Raw genomic sequence first — 23,426 nt, 5'->3', positions numbered from 1 at the left:
TTTCTCCCAGTCTTCTTCCCAAAGCTGCACGCTTTGCATAGGGAAAAACAGCTACATTCCCTAGACATTCGCAGAGCTCTTGCCTTTTACATCGAGCGAACGAAACCATTCAGAAAGACGTCCCAGCTGTTCGTAGCGGTGGCAGACCGGATGAAAGGCCTCCCGGTCTCCTCGCAGCGAATCTCGTCCTGGATTACATCATGCATCCGTGCGTGCTATGACTTGGCTGGTGTCCCAACTACCCGCCTCACTGCCCATTCTACTCGGGCTCAAGCTTCGTCCTCCACCTTTCTGGCTCATGTGCCCATACAGGAGATCTGTAGGGCAGCGACTTGGTCATCCGTACACACCTTCGCTTCCCACTATGCCATAGTGCAGCAGTCCAGGGATGATGCAGCATTTGGTTCAGCGGTCCTTCGCTCCGCGACATCTCACTCCGACCCCACTGCCTAGGTAAGGCTTGGGAGTCACCTAATTGGAATCGATATGAGCAAGCACTCGAAGAAGAAAAGACGATTACTCACCTTTGTAACTGTTGTTCTTCAAGATGTGCTGCTCATATCCATTCCAAACCCGCCCTCCTTCCCCACTGTCGGAGTAGCCGGCAAGAAGGAACTGAGGGGGCGCTGGGTCGGCAGGGGCATATATCCGGCGCCATAAGGGTGCCACTCCAGGGGGCGCCTCAGCCGACCCACCGAGTGTTGCTAGGGTAAAAATCTTCCGACGATCGTGCACGGGGCGCGCGCACACCTAATTGGAATGGATATGAGCAACACATCTTGAAGAACAACAGTTACAAAGGTGAGTAACCGTCTTTTCTACAAACTAGAGCTAGATTTAGACTCTACAGTCCAGACCCTCGAAGGTATAGAGGCACCTAAATACCTTTAAGGAGCTGGTGCTACATCCTTGGCACAATCTCAGAAGATAACTCCTGTGTCAGCAGTTTCACATCCCCTGGCTCGGAAAAGGTTTGCTGCTAGGGTTGGCTTATTAGTAGATAAAGTTTGTTAAATTCACTAACTTATTTGTGAAGGCGGGGATCTGGGGGTGGAGAGAGGATTTTTGCCCTTTCCTGATTGGGACATTGGAATCCAGTCAGGTGCTGTTCTTTAGGCTATAGTGTGGTAAACACAAGGCTGATTCACACCACAGCCGCCTTTCGTGGAGGGACAACCATAGACAGAGGAGAAGTATGCCAAGGTACACAGTACATGTCCGAGGGGAATGGCTAGCAGTGCCTTGCCAAACTGGCACTAACACAGTGAGATGGCTGGGGAAGGAAGCTGTGAGACGTTACATGAAAAACAAGCCTGATAATGGGGGCTTTGCCTCAGTGGAAGAAGTGAAATTCTGTGTTCGGAGGTGCAAAGGCCTTGGCTTGCTGGATCATGATGATACTTTGGAGGACACACTAGAGGACAATGAGTTTGTTGAAGTTGGTAAGCAAACCTGCAATGACAAATTATATGGTTGCTGCACTTGCTTAGGAGACCCAGAGTGTGTATTTTCTGTTTATCTTGCAATGTTATATTTCTGTGATATAGCAAATCTAAAATTTAAGAAAAAATACTAAATTGCAAACTCAGTTTTGAGAAGGCTTTTTAGGTCGTCTGTTGTGTCATACAGTTGGGTGGGATATGAAGTGTTTGGCTGTAGGTTTTGGATTTTTGTGTGTGGTAACTACATTTTTACTGTATGTTTGTTAAGACATTTAAATACATTTGGCTGCAAATTAGAATTCTTGTCACTGATTTTTTTCTAGCTAATGAAGAATTCTCTGTAGTAACGAACTATGGGCAATAAGTTTTCATTCTGTTTGTTTTTCCCATTCTTCATTGTAGCTATAGAAGGAGATGTAATGTCTTCGGATTTCATTGCATCTAAGCTAGAAGGAGTTGATTTGTATCCTTTATTGAGCATTGTTTTGGTTAATTTTTACAATTCTTAGATTTGCAAAAGTGAAAATGCTTAGCACTTTTTCCCCCTTCAAAGGGCTTCCTTCAAAAACTCTAATTAAATGGCAGCTATTTGTGTGGGTTTTGAATGTCCTTTATTTTCCTTTACATGGCTTCAGATATAGCAAATATCAAGAACCAGAAAAGGTATGGCTCAATAATGATCTTAATAAGATGTGCCCCAATTCCAATAGTTTTTTTATGTTAGAAGGTGAAGTAGGGTGAAATCCTCTTATCACGGTGGGGGAAATGGCAGTATTCAAAGAAAACCTATTTTCTTTATTTGCCCATGACACAGAGAGGGACCCCACAGAACATTTCAAATGGAATTGCTGTTTGTGACATATACTATTTGTTTTCAGTAGGACTCAGTAAGTTCCTGCAAACATTTACTACCAAGTGTAGAGCTTTCTATTACTGTGGGTAACTTCACCGAAGCTACCGCAGAAGCACTTTGCTCTGCAGTGTTTGCAGGATCATCCATGATGACTGCTTAACTTGTTACCTCTCGTAAAATAAGCTGTTCTTTGCTAATGCTTCTCTGAGAGAGTCTTACTGTATGAATGAGAATGGGGCTGAACGCTGGTGTAACCCAGTTCACTATTAAGCTTTCACTGTATTTATTTAGTTATGATTGTTTAGAAATTGCTTACATATACATGACACTCACTAAAATGCAGTTCTTTTGCGCAGTATATTTATTTAGATGGGAACAGTTTAACACCAGAGGACCTGGTCAATTTAGGAAAGGGGCTCTATAAGATCAAGGTAAAGATTTTGAAAGAATCTAACTCTCCAAATACTTTTTATTTAGTTAGTTTTTTAAGTAGTAATAGAGGAATGGATATTGACGCTATTGTTTTTCTAGCTCACACCTGAAGCTGAAGCTAAAGTCAGACAATCAAGAGAAGTGATTGAAAGAATTGTAAAAGAACAGACTGGTATTTTTTTTTCTTTTCCAACTTAATTTTGTTGTCAGTTTTAGATGACTTTAGTTAGATTCTCTTCTTTATTTGAAATATCTGTTTCTTTCAGTTGTTTATGGAATCACCACTGGCTTTGGGAAGTTTGCTCGAACGGTTATTCCAACTAGTAAACTCAAGTATGTTGTATCTATTTCCTTCTTTAATTTAGAAAATGGATATAGAAAGTAGATCCATATTATTTCTACAGTGTACATTTTTAGTCCATTTTTCTTCCGAAAAGGAGAGGGATATTTTTTGCTCAGTTTTGTGAAAAACTTTTTCTATGTTTGAACACTGGAAGTTGATTTTTAAATGACTTTTCTTTCTTTGTAGGGAACTTCAAGTGAATTTAGTTCGGTCACATTCCGCAGGTAGTGGGAAATTGATTTCAAATTTGTTTCTCTTCCACAACTGTTAGAATTGGGGGTTGTAACCTTGAGATTGTTGTCATTGCAGGTGTCGGGAAGCCTTTGATCCCAGCGAGATCTCGCATGCTTTTAGCTCTCAGGATCAATGTTTTAGCAAAAGGATACAGTGGAATTTCACTGGAAACTCTCCAGCAAGTTATTGAAGCATTTAATGGTAAAAAAGATATTTAGAAATGAATACAGCCTTTTTATCCTTTATATTACAATGGTGCCTAGAGACCGCAGCCTAGATCACAGGCCCATGGTGCTAGGCACTGCACAAGTAGATAGAGTCCCTGTCCCAAGGAGTCTAAGTAGACAAGATGGGACAAAGGTATACAGCACGCAGAAGATTGGGAACTGAGGCACAGAGAGTTTAGTTGACTTGCCAACATTACCCAGGGAGGTTGTGACAGAACCAGAAATTGAACCCAGATCTCCCAAATCCCAGGCCAGTGTCGTAACCACAACCCCTACCTTCTTTATTGATTTGTTTTTCTTAAGTGTTCATAGTTTTATTAATTTTGAGCCAGAATTTGTGGTGGAAGAACAGTGGTATAGTTTGGGAGGGGAGAAAAAGGCAGCACTTCAGATTACCTTTTGCAGTTGTATTACTTTTGTCCTTTTGGGTCATTATATTATGGTAACACTTTGGCATGAAAATAAACTCCATTGTGTGCATTTAACACACAGTGAAAGCAGAATTAAGAATGTTTGCTCACCTGAGAAGACACTAGGTTGCCAGTTCAAAAGCAGCTGAAGGCTAATAGTCAGTGCAAGCTGTGACTTTATCAGTTATTTGAAAAGCGGCCTACGTGAAATATTACTCTTTCTAGGTATTTATACCTCATCTATCACCATAGTGACTGCCTGTCTGCTAAGGGCTTGATTCTCGAACTGCGAGGCTTTCTGGTAGGGGTTCAGTTCAGCAACAGTTGCTCATTGATCTGGCTAACACTCATGTGAGTGTCTTTGAGTTCAGTGGCACTACTTCCTGGGAAAAAAATTATCACATAGGTGTTTGCAGGACTAGTCCCACTGAGACATGTTTACTCATGTGAGTAGTTCCATTGAAATCAGTAGGAGGGCTCATAGGAATAATTCACTGTGAGTAAGACAGTGGCAGAAGTGGGCCCTAACTGAGTAGCTGGCCTGAGGCTGGTTGCTAGTAGGCAGTTAATCATGTTAACAAAACCATCGAAACAGTTAATGCCACTTATATCATTGCTGGCAGGCTCAGCAGGGAAGTTCAGGGTGGCCTTGGAAACTAGCTACCTTTCATTCCTAGAAATGGTCCCGCCAATGAGAGAGCCACTGCAAACTTCCTCCCACTGTCTGTCTGTCTGCTATTATACTCATTCTGTGAATAAACTTCAGTTTAGATGGTTTTCTTTCAATCCATCATCTTTCCTGAGCACAAGATTCACTAGTTTTTAAAAATCTGTTTATATGAATGTAAGGTTTTTGCATTGCTCTGGGGACATAAAGCTAATAGAGGCGCTACGGTTATACACATCAGGGCGAACTCAGGAAGGTGAACCCTGTGCTGCCTTCCATTATGTGACATGGGAAGTAAAGGAACATGAATTTAGTCACAGAGTTTTCTAAGTCCACAGAGGAAAAGGAAGAGAATCTACACTGCCTGTTGCCCTCATAGGGTGACCAGATGTCCCGATATTATTGGCATTGTCCTCATATTAGAGACTTTATCTTATATACGCAACTATGCCCTCCCCCCAAAAAATGTCCTAATTTTTCACACTTACTATCTGGTCACCTTATGCCCTTCTCTCCATCTTTCCTCAGTCCCACAGACTCCTCCTTGCCTCTTCCACACGTTCAGGGATTGATTGGGCTTGAGGTAGATCCCAGAAGCACCAGGAGCTAGGAAATTCTCAAAGGCGTTTAGTGCTGCTAAAAGTCACAGGGTGGCTTTGACTTTAGAGGAGATGGGGCATTCAGTCAGAGGTGAACAAATAGCTGCTTTTTCAGTTTGTATTAACAGGCCTGTGTACCTTTGCATTATAAACCCCTATGCCGAGGAATTATGAAACCCTACTGGAGACAACAGCTTAGGGCTAAAATTTGACATACAAAGTTCTGTCAAGTTTTTATCAGCCATTTTAAAAAAAATGTAATTGTTGGATTTCAAGATGATTTTTAATTGAAACTTCTATCCCAGACTGAAGTGACTTAACTGAGAAATGTACAGTAGAACCTCAGAGTTACGAACACCACACACCTCATTTGGAACAGGAAGACCACAGTCAGGCAGCAGCAGAGACAAAAAAAAAAAAAAAAGAAGCAGCAAATATAGTACAGTGCTGTGTTCATAGAATCATAGAGTATCAGGGTTGGAAGGGACCTCAGGAGGTCATCTAGTCCCACCCCCTGCTCAAAGCAGGACCAATTCCCAACTAAATCATCCCAGCCAGGGCTTTGTGAAGCCGGGCCTTAAAAACCTCTAAGGATGGAGATTCCACCACCTCCCTAGCTAACCCATTCCAGTGTTAAATGTAAACTACTAAAAAAAAGCAGGGGAAAGCAGCATTTTTCTTCTGCACAGTAAAGTTTCAAAAGTGTATTAAGTCAATGTTCAGTTGTAAACTTTGGAAAGAACACCCATAATATTTTGTTCCATTATGAACATTTCAGAGTTACGAACAACCTCCATTCCCAAGGTGTTTGTAACTCTGAGGTTCTACTCTACTTTCTAGAACACACAGTGCCATTGATTTTCTTTTTTTAAATGAAAATGCCCAATCAGTCCTAGCATATATGTATATATGGGCTGAAGGAGCCAACATTTCAGCCTTGGTGCATAAGTAGCCACTAAATAAGCATTTCCTGAAGTGTGAGGTGCACCCTCCAGGACGAGTGGGGAGATGGAGGGCACAGATGATCTATACATGAGTATGGGTAGGACTTTTTACAAAATGTGGAAGTGTTGACAGTGGGGTGTGTGTGATTGCTTTCATTTTCCTGAATGGGGTTCAGTGTTCGAAGGTCTGGGAAATGGTGCTTTAATTTGATCTGAGAAACTTGAGTCTCTAAATATTCAGTAACATCAACCACTGCAGTAGCTTAGGGGCTAAATCCAGGGCTGGCCTTAGGGAAAATAGCTCCCTGGCTGAACTTGTATTTTGGCATCTCTGGCCCGTTGCCTCCCCAGGCTCCCCATCCACCCCCTCATTGCCCTGGCCCCTGCTGCCTCTCTGGGCTCCCCACAACGGGTCAGCAGCCGAAGGGGAAGAGCAGTGACAGGAGGGCACCAAAGGGCTGTGGTGGCAGGGGAGGATGGTGACCTGAGAGACCCAGAAGGGGGGGGAGGGAACCAGAGTAGTACAGAGTCTCATTTGTGTGGGGCTGCAGGGGGACAGTGACATGGGGGCTTCAGAAGGGCAGATCTCTCCCCACACCCCATTACTGAGCGTCCCCAATATTCAAGTGCCCCTTCCCAGTCCCAGGGAAGGTGGGTTATGGGTGGGGGAGGTTAAAATGCAAATGCTCCCACACACTGGGGGTAGCTAGGGTGGATGGTGATGGTGGAAAGTTCACTCCTGAAATATCCCAAATGCCCTGCACTGACACCTCCCTTTGGGATGAGCTAGAAAAAGGGGGAGCCCCTGAGAGCTGGGAGGCTGGGACGTGGAGGCACAGTGAGGGACCCCCGGGGAGCTGGGTGGGCCTGAGGGGGTGTTGGAAATTGGGGGCACAGGAGGGGCCCCCTGGGAGCTGGGACATGGGGTCAGGACCCCCCAGACTTACTTGTCTCTTTCTCTGCAGTTTCAGCTCCCTTCCCCTCCCAACCCTGAAGAGGCTGGCATCTTCCAACTCCCATTTCCATTGGGCAGCATCGCTCTCAATCAGGCTGCCCATGGAAGGAGTAATGGCTGGGCTGGGACAGTCTCAGAGGGTGTGGGGGGAGGAGGGCGGGAGGAGCCTGCCAGCTCGCAGAGTATGGAGGCAGGATTAGGAAATGGGCTGGGAAACCAGGTGGGGTGGCGAGCAGGGGCCCTCCGCTCAGGAGCAGTGAGGCAGGTGCTCCTGCTGCACCCTGCAGGCACCGAGGGGGAGCCTGAGCCCCTTGCCTCTTCACCACAGCGTCACCCTGACTATGACGCCCTGGGTCGGCAGCCACGTCACCCACCCCTAAGGCCAGCCCTGGCTAAATCTTACTCTACTTGGGGATGAGCAAAGATGCTGTCTGCTGCATCCTCTTCCATAAGCTTGGTGTCCCTCAAAGGCTGAAACTCAGCCCAGTTTTGCTGAGGCACTGCAATTTCTGCAGATGTATGATGCCAAAGTGATGACCTGTAGTTGGACCTAGATTTCCAGTCAGCTGCTCAAAGGCAGCCAACAGTTCAGTGGGTTCCTTACTTTTAGAGGGTCCTCTTAGGACTGAGCCCTTTAGATTTTCTTGGTCTTGTCTCAGTGCAGGACTTGGTGACTTCTCGAGGTCCCTTCCAGCCCTATATTTCTATGATTCTATTCTATGCTATGATGAGCTGAGTGGGAGCCTTTCTTGTGACCCCACCAGTGGTTGTCAGATGTAGTGACACAGCTGAGATTCTCCCATTCCTATATTGGAGCTGGAATTTCAACCTTAACTTTGAGTTTCTTGGCCTTTGTGGGACTAAGCTACACTAAAAATTTAATCCCGTATCAGGTTTGTTTTGTTTTGATTTGTCAGCCAAAAACAATTGGTTTATTTTTAAACTACAGGAGTTAATTTAGGAAAAATTAACAAATGTCAGTTTGCAAGGGGGGTGATGCTTCTCCATTTCACTGGTTGCTATTCTAGTATGTCACTTCAAGACAACCAGGGCAGATTCATGTGCCTGTGTCTCTGTTTCAAGGAGAGAATGGATGGAGGCTCTAACCAAAGTCTGCTTTCTGCTTTCTTCCTAGCATCCTGCCTGCCCTATATCCCCGAGAAAGGGACAGTTGGAGCCAGTGGAGACTTAGCCCCTCTTTCTCATCTTGCTTTGGGGTTCATAGGAGAAGGAAAGATGTGGTCCCCAAAGAGTGGCTGGGCTGATGCTAAATATGTAAGATCAATGTATCTAACTACTAGACTTCTTTGTCTGTCTCCTTCAATTGGCTCTGAGTAGACTATGTGTATTATGAGAACAAAGGGAAATTTTTTCATCAGAACTATGCGATGGATTCATAACATTTTATATCCTTTGGATTTTGTGTGTCACTTTCTTGTGATTGAAGTATTTGTTTTTGCACTACTTCAACACTTTGTCCTGTAGGACAGGTACCATGGTGAAAAATGAGGCATAAGAATAGAACAAAACAAGCAAACACCAGGCATCATGATATTGGGGTTTAGATTCCACCATGTCTGGCATATCAATAATGCCTAGACAGACATGGTCACCTTGCAGTGAAGCAACATGATGCAAGATGCAACACTGATAAGTGCCCGAATCTGGATGGATGGACAAGATGTCATGTTGTACCAGCTCCAAAGATTTGTTAGTGCACCTTCTGTCCTGCAAACATCAGAACTGGCCCACCAAACCTGAGATGATCCCACAAAACTGAGGATTAATGATGTGGTTTCAAATGCTAAAAGTAAATGGAGACTTTTAGGGTTTTTTCTCCCCTGAGGAGAGAGGAGTTACTAAGATTTCTGTTACGTATTATAATGGCAAGAAGCAGATGTATAAACTTCAGTAAAGCGGAAAACACATGACTTAAACATATAACATTTTCAATAGATTAATTTGGGTTGAAAGGGATCTTTGTGGCATCATTTAGTCTACCCAGTTACACCATGGCAGAATTGATTTATTTTTAAAAATTTATTCCATCCCTAATAGTTCAGTGTTTGATCCAGCCATGGATCTCTCGAATGATGGAGATTCCATAACCCCCCTCGGTAGCTTATTCCATTCTTTATCTGCCTAGGTACTGACATGGCTCCCATCAACATAGTATCTGAGCACCTCCCCATATGTAGCCTCTCAGCATCCCTGTGAGATAGGGAAGTGCAATTATCTCCATTTTACAGAAGGGTACCGAGGCACAAAGAGATTAAGGATTTTAATCTCATTTAATGATACACTCATTTAAGTCGAGCAGTCTGTAGCGGAGTTGGAAATTGAACCCACCCTACTGGTTCCCAGTTACTTGCCCTAACCAAAAGCCATCCTTCCTCCATTCACTAACTGCATTTGCTGTTGGTGGAAAAGTCTTCTGCAGCTCCTCTGGGGGCTCGAGCATCTCTTGCCTGCCATTGTTCTTCCTGCTTCTCCCCGTCATCACTTCCTCAGCAGGTCTCTCTTTTCGATTTACCATCTGTCCAGCTGAGGAGGACTGGGTAGGATTCTAGTCAGAATCAAAGCAATACTTCTCCTTCATTTGCCATAAGAGTCTTTGCTTCCTGGTGTGGAATAATGCCACCACTCCTTAATGGGCTGCGACTGCACCACCTCTCAAGCACTCCTAGTCCCAGACTGTGCTGGCCCTGGGGAATGACAGCATTGGACTTGAAGCCCGGGTGTGTCATGTGACAGGACAGAGCATGCATTAGTTCAGGCAGCCAGGTCAAAACAGGGTTCTAAATGTTAGTGCATAAAAAGCTTTTCCCCCCTCCCTTTACTGTGGAATATTCCAAAATGTTCATTAGCATAAGATAAAAAAGAGGGTTGTATGCAATCAGCAGTCGTCCAATCAATGTATTGAAAGGCATTTTTCACTAACGCCCTGTTCAATAAACTGCTTTACAGGTGCTGCAAGCCCATGGCCTGAAACCGATAACCTTGAAACCAAAGGAGGTAATGAAAACCAAGCCTAGCCAATTGGTAGTTGCTTTATGCATATGTTGCCCATATTTTAAAAGTGAGATGAATTAATTATTATTTTAAATCCAGTTCCAGAAGGTTATTAAACATCTGTTACAGGGAACCCATTAGAGACTCTACAGTAAAGGGTATGTCAGCGTTTCCATTTCACCTCCCATTTACATGCGATTTAGTTCAACCGCAATCATTTATAGAAGCTCTGTGTACAACGCTTCAGTCCAGGGTAAAACTTAGGTCCTGTCTATAAAAGTTCCACTGGGAACTGCCATTCATCCACACACACACTTTTTACCATCAGTGATTTCCTGGACATCCATCAATGGAAATTACCCCAATTCCTATCTAAAGTAAGTCTGCATCAGTGGAAATTAAATTGGTGTAGTGCTAGTGTAGATGCATCCCACTTCCATGGCAACTAAACCAGCGCAAATAATCTTCTTCCTGCTGTTGTACTCTGCACTAATTACTGCAGAACTGCCCTATCTGCTCTCTGTTCTACATTTCAGCGCTTGGGGCTCATCTCAGCTGGCTGTCACCAGGAGTATTGTGTTCAGACAAGCCCTTATTTTATGAGATGGGTTTTGTTTAAGAATGTAAAACCTTTAGTAATTCAGATGGCTTTTATCCTGCATTGTGGGGACCAGAAGGCTTTTTGTGTTGGTAGTTTAGAGAAAGAAACACATTTTATAACTTAAACACATTTTGTGATATTTAATAAGCAGTAACTAGCATTAGCGTGGTATAAATGTTTATTTATGTAAGTATATTCATCTATTTATTAAACAAAAACCCAGGCTGATGAAATCTTATCCACATAAACTGACATGTAGGTTCTTAGTATGTAAGATATTCCAGTGCTCTTGATGGTGGGCCATAGTAATTGTCATAACTACAGTACATGCGGCAAGATACCTGATCCAAAGCCTACTGAAGCCGATGGGAAGACTTCCCTGGCTTCAGTGAGCTTTAGAACAGGCCCAAGGTGAGTTAAAACAGAATCTCCACCTTAAGTCTAATGGCAAGTCTCCCACGGACATAGCACCGGTGTGGACAGTGGGAAACTTGCACTGTTTGGGCGGTGGGGCAGAGGGGGAGGGGGTTGATGGGTCTTTTTCACACTTCTGAGCAACATATGTTAGATGAGCTTAAGTGGTAGTATAAATCTGCCCTAAGTTTCCTTGCTTTGGTGTGGGGGTTTTCATACCTCATCTTCTTCATGTCTAGAGCTGAATTTAATAATTTTGTCAAAAATCAGTAGCAGGGTTACTCTTACAAAGAAAAAGAAAAAGAAAGCTGTCCTGTGCCCTTAAATAAAGTTTGAAGTAACATGAAATAAACCTCATGTAACATGGCAGAATTTCTAAGGAACGTATAGAGACTAACAGTTAAAAGTAAATGTTTGCTTTAGAGCAATGATGTCACATCACCATACTATTTTATTGTAGGAAAAGTACCTCCACTTTTACTGCAGTAATGTAAATGTTTAGTATTCGCCACTGCATAATATAGTTGTCCTAGGACCCATAGAGGGGACAAATGGAAGTGTTTGTCGTGCCCTTTGAGATCTTGAAGTGGATTGTTGCCAGTGATTTCTCCTGTAGTCCTAGTACACACACTACTCCCATTGACTTTAGACAATCATCTGCATGTTGGGATGACAGGAAGCGTCTTTAGGGCCTTAGCTGTATATCTGGCTTGCTAGGTTTCACCAAACCTATACCAGGAACCCCCTGAGCTGATCAGCAATCGTGGCCAGATGGCTATAACTGGCTTGCTAGTGAAACTAACTATTGGAAAACAACTCCCAGTTAGGAGACATGGGGATGTAACAGCTTCAAAGTAACTGGTGGCTTGTCTGTATCAAAAAATAACCAAATAGCTGAGACCATAGCATCTCTAGCAATTTTTATGATTCGTTTAATGACGATCCAGGAATCTTAGAAAAGCCTTTCTTTAACTGACACGTGTAATTATGAAAATTACAATGGCTGTGACATGTGTAAGGCTGCAACAGATTCACTTAAAATAAACACCTGCTATCTCTCTGAAGGGTCTGGCTCTTATCAATGGAACCCAAATGATCTCCTCTCTGGGATGTGAAGCAGTGGAACGAGCCAGCGCTATTGCTAGGCAAGCGGACATAGTTGCTGCACTAACACTTGAAGTCCTGAAGGGTACAACTAGAGCCTTTGACACTGGTTGGTATTGAATTTTCTGTGTTCACTTTCTCTTAGCTTTTGGAGAGGGAAAAGCAAAAGTGTAATGCTCTTTTATTTCTTAACAGATATTCATGCAGTGCGTGCCCATCGGGGGCAAATTGAAGTGGCATTCCGATTTAGGTCACTTTTAGACTCTGACCATCATCCATCAGAAATAGCAGGTGAAACATCTTTGCTTCCTGCCATGCAAGTCACCTATTTGATTTCCAGGACAGACAGGGAATTAAAACAGTGATGTGTGGCCTTTTCTATAAGAACCTTCCTTTTGTTTTGCAGAGAGTCACAGATTTTGTGACAGAGTTCAGGATGCATATACGCTGCGCTGTTGCCCTCAGGTAAAATGAATTTCCCACTCCCTCACACAGGGATAGGCTAGTGGCCGTGAAATCCCAATCCCAGTGTAATGTCAGTTAAGTGTTGGTTGTGTCCTTTAAAATAATGCAATTACATTATTTCCCACTTAGCTCAAAATAGGGCTTAAGTGAGACATAAGTAATTCCTGGATCTTGTACACAGGAATGATTTTTAACTTTCAATGAACTCAATCCATATTAACACAAGCAAAACTATTGAAATTGGTGGGAGCTTTGCATGTGTAAAAACTAAAGAACTGGAGTTTCCTAAGTTTAGTTATAATTCCTTAATAATACCTAATATACATTGACCAATTAGCTAAGCTTTGAGTACTTTCTTGATCGGATAGAGGTTGTACCTGTGGCTGAGGGACAAGGGGACGCCAACCCAAACACACAAAGAATTATACATTTATGTTGTCATCATCATATTATAATGTCATAATAATAGTAAGTCAAATCTTTAATGAGTACAGTATATCTAGCATTCCACAATAGCAATTTCCCTGGTTATCACATCAAATCAAAGTCTGTATCCCTGTGTGAGTGCCAAGTCTGGGAGTGGGGTCAAGGCAGAAGTGTGCTCTCAGAATGTAGAATTGGATGGATCTGTGTCTTGAACTACAAATTGACATGACCTGTGGCTAATTGCTATTGTTTCTTTTAGGTCCACGGTGTGGCGAATGACACGATAGCTTTTGTAAAGGACATAATCACGACTGAAATTAACAGTGCAACAGACAATCCTGTATCTTTTTGATGATTCAGTTTCTCAGTAAAATTTTGTTTGGTTACTTTTTCCCTTCTAAATAATGATTAGCTAATGAAGCAGAAATTATGGCCCTGATCCATCAAATCACTTACATATGTGCTTAGTCAGTGGACTGCTCTTGCTTAAAGTTAAGCACACATTTAAGTGCTTTGCTGGATCAAGGCCTACATGGTTATAAGGGCAGCTGGGAACTTTGGCAGCCAATTGGACTTGAAGGTCAACAGTGACTTGTCAGTTGACACAAGGTTGGCAAAACTTGCATTCTAGAATGCACTTTGAGTTCTACAAAGGGTAACTACAAGAGCTATGCACCACTTTTAAGAGCTGTGTGAGCTCATTTTGGGAAGCTCTGTGCATATGCCTTGTATTGGTGCTCTGAACAAGGGTGAATTCCACTCTTTAAGAATAAAGGAATGTACAAAAGATGCTCCTTTGTGTTAGCTGATAGTAGTGATGAGTGCCCATCTTGCTCACTATATATAAAATTTCACCTCCATTGGCGAGAGCACCATTGGCAATTGAAAATTACACTAGAAACTGTGCTCAAGTGCGGCTTTGCATTCCTCATAGCCTTCACCTGCTGACCATCCAGCCTATTTAATAAAATACATTATTCATCTGTATCTGTATGATGGGAGAACTGGGCATTGTTTTACATTTTTCTGACAACTGAACATGCAGAAGTGCGAGCTACACTATATACGCATATGCATTTGCACACAATTCTTCCTCCTTTCAGATAGGATATTCTGGTTATCCAGAGATGTGTGGTACGTCAGCCATTCTTCATTCATGTTCACACCTTAACTTGTCTTTAAAGATGGTTTTTGCTGAAAGGGGAGAGACCATTTCTGGAGGAAATTTTCATGGTGAATACCCTGCAAAGGTAATTAAGCATTTGGAGAAATATTAGTTTATTTTCTGAAATTTTTAAAAAAATCAGCTGATTCCATCAAGAGCTTCTCTTGCAGGCTCTGGACTACCTGGCAATTGGTGTCCATGAACTTGCTGCAATTAGTGAAAGAAGGATTGAAAGACTATGCAACCCATCTCTCAGTGAGCTGCCTGCATTTCTAGTCACCGAAGGGGGTCTGAATTCTGGTTTCATGATTGCTCACTGCACAGCAGCGGCCCTAGGTGAGTACACAAAGACCTAAGCAAGACTGGCAAGAGCACAAAATTAGAAAGATCAACCTATGTTAGCACTGTGATAGTTTGATAGTACTGATAAAGGAACCCCCAGAAAACACAGCTCTCAGCTCCAGCTGTAAATTCTTCTTTTCTCCCCATGTCCAGCTGAGCTATCTGATATAGTTTGCAGCCCTGTCTCCCCTTCAGAGGCCCTGAACCTGCAAAGATTTATGTATGTGTTTAGCTCTAAACCGGTGAGCAGTCCAGCTAGGGTTGCCAACAGTCCCTTATTATAAGGGACGTCCCTTATTTTTTCATCTCTGTACAACAAGATCAGGCATTGCTGAGTGCTGCAAAAAGCAGCAAGAAATGCCCCATGTGAATTTAGGTGAGTAATGTTCATTTCTTTTATTTATTTATTAATGATGATAATATTGGGGAGTGGGGTGAGTCGGGGGTGCTAAGAAAACAATCCCTTAGTTTTGAAATACAATGTTGGCAACAGTAGGATTACTCAAGTGCTTAAATCTTTGTAGGATTGGAGTCTGAGTTTCGGAATGGTTAAGCGCCACAGTCCCACTTGAAATCAGTAGGAGCTAGAAGTACCCAGCACCTCTGAAAATCAGGCCCTAAAAGCACAACAAAGCTAAAAAGCAAATTATCTATGTACAAACAATTCTATTTTTGATTCTACACAAAACGTATAATTTCTATCTGTAGCCCCTCCCCTTCTGGGACACCCCAATCCGCAAGGGTGGTGTGGAGCCCCTTAATCTTTCCTTCTCAGGGACACAGCAATAGGCCCTGGGTGCTTAGCGCATGGTGTCTCCAGCTAGTGGTTGGGTGCATAAACCAGTAACAAGCCCTATGAGCCCCAGGCTATTACAATTCACAGGTACAGTAAATCAAACCCAACACACAGCCATTTTATTCACAGAAGGGATGGGGGTAAATTAAAAGAGGGGAAGAGAACAGGCAAAGGAATCAATGACGTTAAATAAATGAGGCCTCAACCAATCCCACAACAATGATCCTGATGCAGGGGAGGCCTATGGGCTCAGCTGGCTTTCATTTCTCAGGGGTGCAGCAGAATCTCAGGACTCATCTTTGTTGTGGAGCTGGGGGCTCCGGAGCAGGCTCAGTGCTTCTCATGGGGAGAATCAAAATGGCTGCCTGTCTCCCCTTTTACTGCACAGAGCAAATCTGAGGCTGTTTCTCTACCAGCCTGACTCCCTGCAGCCAGCTCTCCCCCTGGTCACAGGTCCCTGCCAAGCTCCGCTCACATAACTCAGCCCATGTGCAAGCTTTCCCAGGGTCTGCTCTTGGTATCTCGGGCATGTCAGTCAGACTCTGGCCCATCCTCCACAGGCTCTCTCTCCCCTTCTCCCACCCAGGACAGGCAGTCTCCATTGGAGTTCCAGTCTGTGCTGTGGTATGTGGGAGCTGCTGGGAGCTGTTTCTCTGAAGTCCCCAGCCTAGCAAGGTGGCTACACTCTTCCCTGTCTACAGACGTTGATGGCCTCATCAAGTTTAAAACAAACCATGTGCAAACATACAAAATACAGAAAATAGTCTTCTGGGCTATGTAATCTCAGACCTACATAACCCCTGATTCATACAGAGGTGCATACATGAGACTGTGCTTCTGGGACATACCAAATGTTACACGCCTTATGCCCTGTCCCAGAGGTCATAACAACAAAGCCTTCTTGGGGTGCTATCCATTTATGTACCACATCTGTAGGGACTCTCAGTGAATCACAGGATAACTTTATGGTGGGCTTAACCTGTCTAGGCTCAGGTAAGGTGTGACCATCATGTCATGTTCTCCACCTTCAAAGCCAGAGTCATTGATTTCTTCTTGACCATGAATGGCCTGGACATTCTCTTCTCCACTGTAGGGTGACCTGATGGGTAGATAAGACATGACATCATGAACTGGTGAAGCATACCATGGTTCTGGGATATTAATCTGATTGTTTGCACTCCAGTGTGAACCAATCTGTTCAGAGAGCTTGGGCTCAGGCACTTGAAAAGTAAATTGCTGGTGTTGATACCCAATGTTGTCCTCTCCCTCGAAGTCAGAAAGAGCTACCCTGTAAGGTAATTGTGGTCTTCTGACCTCTCAGGAGTATCTGAAGGCTTGTAAAGGAGTGATACTATGAGGCCATTGCTGACCGCTTGTCTGTCAAATAGTGTATGCTGATGGTGAGGTGGTTCTGACAGGCCTCCTCACCACTTGTCCTGTTGGAAGGATGTGATTCCTGTGCAGGGCCGTGGAGGGGCCCACTCCTTTCACTAGCTTGAGTCAATAGACTGGCAGGCCTGGCACTCTGTGTAGGGCTCAGCCTTCCACCCATCTTCAATATTGTGTGTCCCAAATATGCCCAGGGTCCTGATAAGAACTCTGACTTCTATGTACAATTCCTGGTCTCTGACCATTTGGTCATAGCATACTTTGTTACTCTGATTGTTCTGTGTAGCAGTAGTGGGCTGGTGCTGGGCAGTTTAGAATTGTTTTCTCAGATGGGTAGTATATTGAAGGTTCGTTTCAGGTAGGATTCTATCTGCAGAAATGCTGAAACAAAGATCCGCAGGCAGGCGAACATCTCGACCAGACATGAGAAAGTAAAATGAGTATCCAGTGTTACAACTGGAGGCCTGTATCAGACGAGAGACTGCTGATTCCAGCTCTGTTTCTGGTGAGACTCTAGCATGCCTAACAGTGTGGGAGAGGAGACCTTAACGGACTCAGCTGGCTTTCAGTCCTCATTGGTGCAGTCTCATCTTGGACCTCAGACTTTCTGATTTGGAGCTAGGGATACTGGGTCCATCTCAGACCTTCTGACTGGGAGAGGCAAAATGATTGTCGCCCCTTCTACTGCACAGAGTAACTCTGAGACTGCTTCTCTTCCAAGTCCTCCATCCTGATTCCCAGGCTCAGCTCACATGCCCCAGCCATGTGAAGGGTCTCTGGAGTCTGCCATTGGTGTCCCATCCCATGCATGCCAAACAGTATACAGCCAATTCTCCATGAGCTGTGTGCATCCCTCAAGCACAGGCAAGAGAGACAGCTGCTTTTTCAGTCTGATTCTGGGTTGTTTTATATAGGAGCTGCTTCTCTGTGGCAAGGGGGCTACAAGTGAATTTTATTTAGTCAGATTCACAGTGAAAGATCTAGGTCCAGATGAAGCTAGAATACTGTGAATAAGTGCTTCATTACCCCCCTGCTAAAGTAAGTCTGGCCCTGCCGGGCTCGATGCTGGGGAAGGGGAAAGCAATTTTTACGCTCCCCAGATCCTGGGGCCAGCTGGGGGCTGGTCTGACATAAGTTAAGGCATCCTAGGGGGCTGCTTTAAGACTCCATTCAAACAGCTCTGGATTTCAGGGGTGCTGGAATTTCCCAGCCATATCTTCTTTCTCTTGGGAATGTTCTACACTGAGGATGCCAAGAGCGAAGGAGGAAATAGTGGGGAGGTTTTGCAGCTAGTTTGCACCACCAGAGCTGGGCTGAAGAGCTGACCCTTGGTCTATTTTAAACCAGATCTTTTCTCTGGATGTAATATTTACCTTTATATATTTGGGTTAATATCAGCATCGGATGATCAATGTACAACATTACTGTCTTCAGGGGCAAAATGGCTTGAATGTTAGATATTGCAGATGGCTCAGTCAAGCCATACCATGGGCACACACTTACCATGGATGGATCTGGATCCTTCATTGCAGCGTTTTAGACTCAGCCATTGTCTCTAGCTCCTGTTTGTCCATACAGTACACCATTTATTCACACTGGACTTTTGCAGTTTCTGAGAATAAAGCCTTGTGCCACCCCTCTTCTGTGGATTCTCTCTCAACCAGTGCTGCTACAGAGGACCATGTGTCCATGGGCGGATGGGCTGCACGAAAAGCATTGAAAGTTATTGAACATGTTGAACAAGGTAAAATTAAGACACTGATTTTTAGACAGATCTACTGTATTGTAACTAGGTTAAAACTAAATGCCTTTCTTCTACATGGCATCGTTGTTGTTTCTTAAATGGACCCTCCAGTCATTTTAAAGAAGTCTTTTAAGATATTGTCTTAAGTTATTACTTTAATTTCTTTCTAGCAGAAATATTATTGAGATGAATGTAGATTAGTGTGTTCCATTGAAACAAAATGGCTTATCAAAGAGACACTAAGCCAAAATTCTTCCATTCATCTTTGTCTCGAAAGATTAAAGTTGTAACTTTTTTAAAATACAAATTTCAGCTGTTGCTGGAAGAACACAACAATACATACCACAAAAACCAATATGTACAATTTGCTCGTACATGGGTTTATACAGTGGAGTGCTTTGAAGCTGTAGAGATCTCTAAAAATACTAAGTATTATCATTTTGTACATTCAGCAAAGTGAACGTGTAACTAGAGAAAACAATGTGTTTTAGGTATCACTTTCCTTAGGAGAATTTGGCTGTTGTGTAAGTGAGGGACAAATGCCACTGTCTAGACAGGCAGACACTGTGCAAGCTTTTCCAATACATATGTGTCTAGATCTTTTAGTTCTACCAAAGTTCTCATACTAATGAGAAGTGGGCCTGAACCAAACTCTATCTCTGGACACCCCAGCGCACCTGGGAGTTTCAAAACTGGATCTGAATTCTACAGCTCAGGCCCATCGCTACATTTAATTTAGTTCTGGGGAAGGGCTCTGATTTAGAATGTCTCTGTTTTGGGGTGTACCTTGGAGTACACCATGAGTGCTGAGCAGCCAGCATGCCAGTTGAAGACAACGGGTGCTCTGAGCACTTAGAACCTTGAAAAGTCAGGCTCAGCACGTTTGGACATCCAAAATCAGAGACTGTTTTTAAGTATCGGCCAGAACCGCCATCTGTTTCCCCATCTGTTAAATGGGTCTTCTGTTTATCTGCCTCAATTAAACTTTGCATAGCACTTTGAAGTTGTGAGGTACTAAGTAACAGTAACAAACTCCTTTTAGAGGTTCTCCAAATGTAAACGTACAATGAGTTGTACATCTTAAAACCCACTATCCCGCCTTTCACTGTTTGGTTTCCTAGTGTTGGCCATTGAACTTCTTGCAGCCTGCCAGGGCATTGAGTTCCTACGCCCCCTGAGAACAACCACCCCATTGGAGAAAGTCTATGACCTTGTGCGCTCTGTTGTAAGGTAAAATCAAATAACGTTTTCCCAAAGGTTACAGCTTTGAAGACCTGCTAACTACAGTGTTGGTTAATGTTTGGCTAATGTTCTCCATTTGTCTCCTTTCAGGCCTTGGCTAAAGGATCGCTTCATGGCCCCAGACATTGAGGCAGCTCACAGGCTGCTTCTGGAGCAGAAGGCAGGTGTTGATACTGGCATTTGTGCAGCAGCTCATTCCTTACGAAGAGATCTGTAGTTCTTTTTTTAAAATGGCCCTTGACGCATCAGGGGAAAAACAGCTCTTCTCCTCACATGCTTGATTTAATTACCATCGTCTCTGAAGGAATATGTGTGGAGATTTTAGTTTGTCATAGTCTTTTAAAGGGACGCTTTTAGTTTAAAAATAATATATTTTAAAAAGAGTCCCCTCCGTTGTGTTATTGATAAATGACATAGATTATGGAAACTGACAGGTCTTTACAAATATCAGCCCAGTCCTGCAATGAGCCCCATGAAGGCAGTCTCCTGCATCCACACGGAGCCCCATTAAAGTCAGTGGGACTATGGACACTTGCTGAGTACTATCCATGGGGAGCTCATTGCAGGACAGGGGCCAGGGAGTAGGAGGATAGTCCTTATCCCAAAGAGCTTGTTACCCAATTCAAGACCAGATACAAGAGAGGGCCTGGCAAACTATAGGAGTGCAAGGATGAGAGAACAGCAATGAGGATGTGCATTAACACAGCCCTACTGTGTGCTCGGCTAGAGGGTTCGGAACCCACTTTGGTTTTTTACAGTTGTAAAATATAACTAACAGAAGAATGAGCGAGAGAGAGAGAGATGAGGTTCCTACTGACCTATCAAACTATTTGCAGCCATATGGACCCTAATAGCCCACCTGTCTTACAGCCCTGCTAGGGGGAATGATAAAGGAGAAAAAGGAAAACTTTCCAACCTTTAGGTTCCTTAGTAAATCCGAGCCCCAAAGTCTGGTCAGATCTGCCATTCCTTGCCAGTGCTGCCCATCACTGACCTTTCTTGCCCATGCCAGTCTTCCATTCCATGCTACCCTGGCTCCTGCATGACAAGGTGCTTTCTATAAGACACCAGGGACACATCCCTACCAGCTTCTATCCCTTCCTAGGACATCATCTGGGTACTAGGAGATGCAATGTCTCCTCCCACCTGAGAAAACTCACCTTGCACCAGTCAGGACCGTAGCTATATACCATTCCCTTGCAACTGCACCTAGATCCCCCTTTACCCAGCAAAACTGTAATGTCCCTACAGATTCCTGCGCTCAGTAGCCGTCTCGCTCTTCAGCCACCATCTCTGACCCTATGTCTAATTTCAGATTGCCACATGCAATTTATTTCTGTATATCTATTACAGTCAGTTAGTTATGCCCTGCTCATGTCTGCACAGGGTTCTCTGATCTTGGGAATTGACATGTGACTCAGTTTGAACATAAAATCTTTCAGCCTTCATGTCTGACTCTGCTATTGCTCTTTCTGTCCTGTAGGTTTGGGAAGTAGCTGTACCGTACATTGAAAAATACAGACGGGAGCATATTCCTGAATCAAGACCTGTTTCACCCACAGCCTTTTCTCTGGATTCATTGAGAATGAATAAATGTGTTGGGACTGATCACAGTGATCAGGATTAACTTTAATGTGCTATGAAGTCTGGTACATAGAAAATCCTTTTCAGTGCTTTCTTTGATGGAGATTTGTTTTATTATGATACAACATGGTTTCTTCCTGGGATATAATGAAGCATGTGTAGGTAGTTGTCTCACCTGTAAAAAGATGGTGTCGGATTGTAGAGTGGATTAGGTTGAATTTACTGATGGTCTAATTTAAACAATGGTCTAAATACACCATTGGTACAACTCCATTGACTTCACTGGACTTGCACCTGCTAATGCTGGCCCTGAATTTGGCCAAATGAGATCAAACATGAAATAATCAGTTTAATTAGAAATGCATCAAATCATACAGTCCTTAATCAGGCAAAACTTCCACTGAAGCCAATGGAAGTTTAGCCTAAGAACTGCTTGATTTGGCCTAATATTCTTATTTACAAAAAAATATGTGGAATGGACATTTTACATAGTACAGAGTTGGCTAACTGCAATGGCAGAATATTACTGGGGTTACCTTTTCCTTACTGATTTAAAAAGCAAACAAACGATGATATTCCTATAAAAAGTAAATTCTTCGTGTGAATAATCCTGGCTATTTATGAATATGTAATCCACCCGCTCTGCAGCTGGTGAGATAATTTTGCATTAATGTCAGTTGGAGGGGGCTGTGTTGCTAAATTCCACCCCTTTGAAAATTAAAGAGGGCACTTAAAGCTATTAATTGGATTGTATTTTTGATTCTGTTTCTATTTAAACATTGTTTTGTTGTGCCATCCTTTGGGTACGGATATGGCTTTTTATTTATCTCTAGCTTTGTCAGTGTTAGTATAACTGAGGACTGGAGCACATCAAGCTAGATTTCATGTTCCTGTCTCTCTTGAGTTAGACCTTTTTGACATGCTGCATTCCAACATGAGCAAAATTGTCTGATACTTTTATCCCTATCTGTTTTACGTGCACCTCAAACACTGTGCAGATCAAGTGTGAGTTAAACAGTCCTGTGTAATGAGAGAGCATTTTATAGCAGCTTCTTCACAAATCAGAAAAGCTGTATGGACACTAATATACCAGGGGTGCTGGAACTAGGGGTGCAGTAGCACCCCCTGGCTTGAAGCAGTAACAACAACCAAATACACAGTTTCTGCTTTCAGCACCTCCCCACCATAAAAATTGATCCGACACCCCTGCAAAACAGCACATGGATCGTTGCTCCAGAGCACACCTGCTGTGTTGTTACCAATGGAATATACCTAACTCAGTTAGTTTTCCAGAGAATATGGAGTCACACCTAAAATAAGTATAGCCAAGCCCAGAGCCAACTTCCATGCACATCTGTATCTGTGGGGTTTTATTTCATATGTTACAATGAAAATTTGAAGCAAAAGATTAGCTCGGGGAGGAAGAAAGAGGGGGGTGAGAGAGAGAGACTGCAAGGGCCAAGAAACGTCGCAAATTGCCCATCACAACGGGAAGTGGCGTGGGTAAGGGACTTGGGCCATCAATGGATTTAGAAGGCCATGATCTGAAATTCTATGGTTCATCAGACATCTGCATGGAGACTTAGGCCCTGATCCAAAAAGTGCTTAGGCCAGTGGCTCTCAACCTTTCCGGACAACTGTACCACTTTCAGGAGTCTGATTTGTCTTGAGTACTCCCCCAAGTTTCATCTCACTTAAAAACGACTTGCTTACAAAATCAGACATAAAAATACAAAAGTGTCATAGCACACTGTTACTGAAAAAATTGCTTACTTTCTCATTTTTATTTGGAATATATATATTGTACTTCTATTTCAGTGTATAAGATATAGAGCATTGTATAAACAAGTCATTGTATGAAATTTTAGTTTGTACTTTTCCTGTAGCCTGTTGTAAAATGAGGCAAATATCTAGATAAGTTAATGTATCCCCTGGAAGATGTCTGTGTACTCTCAGGGGTACATGTATGCCCCTGGTTGAGAACCACTGTCTTAGCCCTGGTCTACACTGGTGGGGGGGGAAATCGATCTAAGTTA

At 43.3% G+C, this 23,426-nt stretch overlaps 1 protein-coding gene across 2 annotated transcripts; it reads left to right on the top strand.

The window, feature by feature from the left end:
* Positions 1–1,133: 1,133 nt before the first annotated feature.
* On the top strand, positions 1,134–22,849 carry HAL (histidine ammonia-lyase). 2 transcript variants are annotated; one of them, XM_026648849.1, is made up of 20 exons: positions 1,134–1,442; positions 1,845–1,905; positions 2,078–2,105; positions 2,652–2,726; positions 2,827–2,899; positions 2,994–3,060; positions 3,257–3,294; positions 3,380–3,505; positions 8,242–8,381; positions 10,074–10,121; positions 12,199–12,346; positions 12,433–12,528; positions 12,644–12,702; positions 13,388–13,468; positions 14,313–14,378; positions 14,464–14,629; positions 18,430–18,564; positions 19,686–19,794; positions 19,897–19,966; positions 21,290–22,849. In XM_026648849.1, the coding sequence occupies exons 1-20, from the start codon at positions 1,196–1,198 to the stop codon at positions 21,431–21,433; spliced, it is 1,977 nt and encodes a 658-aa protein (XP_026504634.1). In that variant the 5' UTR covers positions 1,134–1,195; the 3' UTR covers positions 21,434–22,849. The 2 variants fall into 2 exon arrangements, with proteins under 2 accessions (XP_026504634.1, XP_026504635.1); XM_026648850.1 differs by having other exon boundaries at positions 1,152–1,203.
* Positions 22,850–23,426: the final 577 nt, after the last annotated feature.

Source organism: Terrapene carolina, unplaced genomic scaffold (assembly GCF_002925995.2).
Source record: "Terrapene carolina triunguis isolate 2854851 unplaced genomic scaffold, T_m_triunguis-2.0 Scaffold68, whole genome shotgun sequence".
Lineage (NCBI taxonomy): Eukaryota > Metazoa > Chordata > Testudines > Emydidae > Terrapene > Terrapene triunguis.
Note: the sequence above shows the minus strand (reverse complement) of the source record. Positions and strands in the feature narration are given on the sequence as shown.

What these genes read in the sequence shown, in the direction of transcription:
- HAL (XM_026648849.1), top strand. Translation starts at nt 1,196, where the DNA reads ATGCCAAGGTACACAGTACATGTCCGAGGGGAATGGCTAGCAGTGCCT. An exon ending in CGCTGCGCTGTTGCCCTCAG is followed by an intron (nt 12,703 to 13,387) that starts GTAAAATGAATT and finishes TGTTTCTTTTAG; the next exon opens with GTCCACGGTGTGGCGAATGA. An exon ending in CTGCACAGCAGCGGCCCTAG is followed by an intron (nt 14,630 to 18,429) that starts GTGAGTACACAA and finishes GGACTTTTGCAG; the next exon opens with TTTCTGAGAATAAAGCCTTG.